The sequence below is a fragment of the Medicago sativa genome, chromosome 8, assembly GCF_051527215.1.
Source record: "Medicago sativa cultivar Bolivia chromosome 8, Bolivia_mono, whole genome shotgun sequence".
NCBI classification, from domain to species: Eukaryota; Viridiplantae; Streptophyta; class Magnoliopsida; order Fabales; family Fabaceae; genus Medicago; species Medicago sativa.
This window is the reverse complement of record NC_140756.1, coordinates 89,542,381-89,547,032: the sequence shown is the minus strand read 5'-3', so window position 1 is coordinate 89,547,032 and position 4,652 is coordinate 89,542,381. Positions and strand designations below refer to the sequence as shown.

At 33.3% G+C, this 4,652-nt stretch overlaps 1 protein-coding gene across 2 annotated transcripts; it reads right to left on the bottom strand.

The window, feature by feature from the left end:
* Positions 1-549: 549 nt before the first annotated feature.
* EIR1 (Auxin efflux carrier family protein) lies at positions 550-3,372 on the bottom strand. 2 transcript variants are annotated; one of them, XM_085735061.1, is made up of 6 exons: positions 2,014-3,372; positions 1,551-1,803; positions 1,363-1,448; positions 1,125-1,282; positions 943-1,019; positions 550-824 (listed from the first exon to the last, which is right to left on the bottom strand). In XM_085735061.1, the coding sequence occupies exons 1-6, from the start codon at positions 3,248-3,250 to the stop codon at positions 758-760; spliced, it is 1,878 nt and encodes a 625-aa protein (XP_085591187.1). In that variant the 5' UTR covers positions 3,251-3,372; the 3' UTR covers positions 550-757. The 2 variants fall into 2 exon arrangements, with proteins under 2 accessions (XP_085591187.1, XP_085591186.1); XM_085735060.1 differs by having other exon boundaries at positions 1,163-1,282.
* Between the last annotated feature and the right edge of the window lie 1,280 nt (positions 3,373-4,652).

Genomic DNA, 4,652 nt, shown 5'->3' with positions numbered 1-4,652 from the left:
TTTAGTCAATATTACCAGCTAGTAGCTTTTATTTATTACTACCTCCGTCCCTAATTATAAAACTCTTTAGAGAAATTTTTTTGTTCCTTTTTATAAGATCCCTTTGCTATTTCCAATTACATTAATTATTTCTTTACCACCATGCCCCTATTTATTTTGCATCTTTTTCTTCAATCAACAATAAATATTATGTTGAAAACATAAACTAACTATCTCTCTCTTAAGGATAAAATTGTAAAAACAATAGTAATTATAAACAAATTTAATATTATCATCAACTTTCTTAATTCCCGTGATTTTGGCAAAAGGGTCCTATAATTATAATTAGGGACGAAGGTAGTATTTACAATACAGTTTAAGTAGCAACTTGGTAATTATTAATTGGCCAAAAAGATTAAAAAATAATCTATTTGCTACATTGATATTAGTGTTAACAAAAATATTGATCTCTCTCTCAAGAGTCTCATAGGTTGCAATCTCTAGCTTTCCTACCTAAAATCAAAAGATTTTTCCATTGACAAATTATTAACAAATAAAGGGGAATGGAGATTGATCAGCTAGAAATGTGAGACAAACCCAACTTTCATTTGAATCAAAATTAATATATATATTTAGCATTCTGCTATACTGTATATCATTAATTTCTCTGTCCTCTAATAGAATTCAATATCTTCTAATTAATACATTTCCTTCCATTCATCTGTTTGAATGAACCCTTGAAGCCACATCATCATAATTGATTTGCATCCAAGATAGATTATACTCCAAGAAGCACATAGTAGAGTATTGTTATGGGCAACGCAATCAACATTCCAAATATAACCCTGCAACACAAATACCAAATTCTTTTTTAGTATTTCAATAAATCCACATACTTAATCACTTGCAATTTCTTTTAACAAATATGTAAACATAAAAATATAAATAAAAAATGAGACTCACCCAGTACTGAGTATATTTGGATGGAGATTGTATTCTTTGGCAAACACAAAGGGAACAATACCTTGGGGAAGTGCAGCCTGCAAATTAAAATTAAACATTATTATGTGAATAAGCAACTAATTAGAATAGGGGCATAAATAAATATTTTGATTAATTGATAGAGTAAATTTAATTTCACATGCCTGAACAATTGCAACATGTAAGAGAACTCCACGCATACCAATTGCTATTGAGGTTGCCGCAATCACAGCTGGACCGGTCAAGAACCTTACAGCCATAGAAAATGTTGCAACTCGTTTTCCACATGCAATCAGCTTAGGCTGTAATGCCATGAACAGACCTGCATATTCAAAAATGATTATGATATATAATTAAGCCAAAAATTTCTTAGGAGAATATAATGTTGGAATTGACAAGTACCTAGACTGAACATGGCCATTCCAAGACCAGCATCAGACAGTATTGAGATGGAACCTTTTACAATAGATGGCATTTCAATGTGAAACCTGCATGCATGCACATCATTAGCAGTTAAGGATTCATGATCAAGGATACTAAATTAATAGATTGAAGATTTTTTTGGAGATTGGTATATATGACTGAAATACCTAAATGATACAAGAGACCAAACAAGTCCTATAAGACTTGAGTAGGTATTAGGATTTCTGATGAGTTTTCTCCAAACCATGATAAGGATGAGTCTTGTCATAACACTTGCTGGAGGCATCTGTGTATTTTTGTTTACATCCCCTCCTCCTTCCAAGTCCATCTTCTTCTGGCTAATATATGGAGACTTTACTGCTTCCTCAATTTCAACATCCCTTTGTCTAGGACTCATGTTCTCAATCAATTCAGTAACAGCTGCATTTTAAATTAATCAACAAAACATAACTAGTAAAGATCATGTACAAGATTGCACGGACGTTTGACGGAAATTTTTGTAGAAACTAAAATTTGAAAGTTGATATATTTATAGGGACAAAAAATATATTTAACGCTAGATTATATAGAACGAGGTTTTAATAAATGAAAAACATAAATGAATTTGATGTGTGACATCATTTTTAATACCTTTTGATGCAACGGTATTTTCATGTGGAACATATTTGGAAGGATCAACAGTGCCAAAATCAGTAGAAGCAGCTTTATTTACTGCATGTTTAAGATTCCCTTCGGAAATAGGTGAAGCACTTGAACTCCAAACAAACATGTGCAACTCCTTGTTATTAGGTCCATTACCATTTCCACCACCCATGCTATCTTTCTTCTTTGTGCCAGCACTTGTAGAACCAGAAAGCATAGGATTTGGAGGAGGGTAAGAACCACCATTATTGAACAACTCACCACTCATACTCCTCCCTCCCCTCTTCTTATGCATCCTCAATGTCTCATCTTCGAAATTTGAAGACCTCGGAGTAGCCCCTTTGGAAGATTGCATAGAATAAATATCACCATTACCATTACTTTGAAAACTATTTGTGTATCCGTGTTTTGGACTCGGCGCTTTACTTTGAAACATGGCATAAAAATCAGTTTGGTTAAAACTAGATCCTCTTGGAGTTGGTTCTCTTGATGATTGAACAGAATATATCTCAACACCGGTTAGATTTGAAGCTCGTGGCGTCATATTATTTAAATGGGATTTGTTAAATGAACCAGATACCATAGAGTTAGTAGTTGATCTTTTAACCACAACATGAAGTTTACCATCTTCACCTATTTCAGCATCAGTTTGAAGTGGTTCTCTACCATTAAGCGAAACAACGTCAGAATCAACTTTGAATGATGTTATAGAAGCTGCAGTTTCAGGAAACTGTTCTGTTATGAGAAGTTTAGCAGCTCTATATTCAAACAAAAACAACATAAGAGTGTACCAAATAACACTTTGCAGAACAACAATTTGTACCATGAGATTTCCTGAGAAATCACCATACATAGCTCTTAAAAGAGGGATTCCCATAACAAGTGTGTTAGGAAGAGTTGAAAGGGAGAAAAGTGTAATAGTCCAATCAAGACTATCTTGGTTTTTTGAGAATGTATTCCATATAAAAAGAGCACCAAGGATAACTACTTTTTGAAGTGAATCAGCTGCTAAGAAATGGTAATTCATAGCATAAGGATCATTGGAAGATATAAAATGGAAAGATAGTAATGGAACTGCAAAAACAGCGACAAAACGGTTTATACCAGAACATTGATCTGGTGTGAAGATTTTCCACCAACGAACTGAACCGTATGCTAATATCATAGCAACATATAGTGGCACAATTGCTGCGAAAACATCGTATATATCCTTACCGGTAATCATGGTTATAGATAGGTCAAGGTAGATTAGATTAGACACACAAAGAAATTGTTATAGCTAGGGTGAGAAAAGAGAGAGTTTGTGTATAAATTTATTTAAGAAGGAAACATGGCTGAGAAAGGTTTAATTCTGTATTGTTAAGTCTTCTCTTATAGAGGATGACATTGACACCTATGTTTATAATAAAAAATGGAAGTTCAAATGTAGACAGAAGAGGGTTGGATTTTCTATGAGATGGTAGAGGTGTATGAGTAATAATTGATTATAAGGCTAAGCAGGCGCCATTGTAAACGTTCATGCACATGTAAATTAGGCAGTATTCAGTGATCTGCGGTAGCAGCAAAGATCTTTCTGAGAAACTATTATTAAATAATAATAATGTTGTAGTAATGTGTTGTGGAGATTAATTAAAAGGGACATAAACAAAACAGATGAATAGTTTAATACACAGTTCACCATAAAAAAAACATAGAAAAAGGAGAGTATCCATAGAAAAAGAGAATCAAAATAATGCCCGTATGCATATTTAATCATGTAATTGAAGCAAGAATGGAGGCATGATGCCGACAAACATTGTAGAAGGCCCGGACGTTCCCACTGTCATCACGACAGACCACAAATTCCACATCTCCTAGTCTGCAATATTCAATCCTCCATGTGGTTCTCGAAATTCGGAAGAAAAGAAAGTAAATAGTGTACACAACTTAATATGTCACTCCTACGTATCCTTCTCCCCTTCCAAGAACCAAATGGAGCTGCAATTAGACAACAATGTTAACAACATATGTAAATACAACAAGAACAGGAATCAATGTACTTCTATTGAAGACAGATATGTGGATCATATATTTGTTAAGAAAACGAAAAATCCACCTTCCAGTGAAAAATTCACCACGATTCTTTATTTGTTCCGTCGATCCTGATAAACGAAATTGATAACTTTTGGCCGTCAAGGAAATCTCATAAGACAAATTGTAAGAGAAAAAAATTAAAAAAACAGACTAAGTTTAGTTAATCAGATCTATCATAGCGCTTACATCAGAATTTAGCATGAATAAAAGCAGAATAGTACTTAGCAATGGGCTTGACACAAACCACTGAATACATATTAAGTATACTTAATCAAAAGTTAAGTAATGAATTACCATATGCACCCATGCCATATACATTCATAGCCTGTTTCAATTGGCTTATATCAGCTTACCTACTTGCATAACAGCATCTGAGACTGTTTGCGAAAGCTTATGACATGTCCATAAGCTGTTTTTAGCCTTATTTCCATAAGCTCATAAAGATAGCTTATGAAAACAACATATAACTTATATGAAAGTAATTTGACTTTATTTTATATTTTGTTACAGAAATACCTTACGCATAACTTATATGATAAGAACTCACATTATCA

Coding starts and splice junctions, on each gene's coding strand:
- EIR1 (XM_085735060.1), bottom strand. CDS start 3,250: ATGATTACCGGTAAGGATATATACGATGTTTTCGCAGCAATTGTGCCA. Junction 1,283..1,362: donor AATGGCCATGTTCAGTCTAG/GTACTTGTCAAT, acceptor TTGAATATGCAG/GTCTGTTCATGGCATTACAG. Junction 1,020..1,162: donor GGCAACCTCAATAGCAATTG/GTATGCGTGGAG, acceptor TTTAATTTGCAG/GCTGCACTTCCCCAAGGTAT.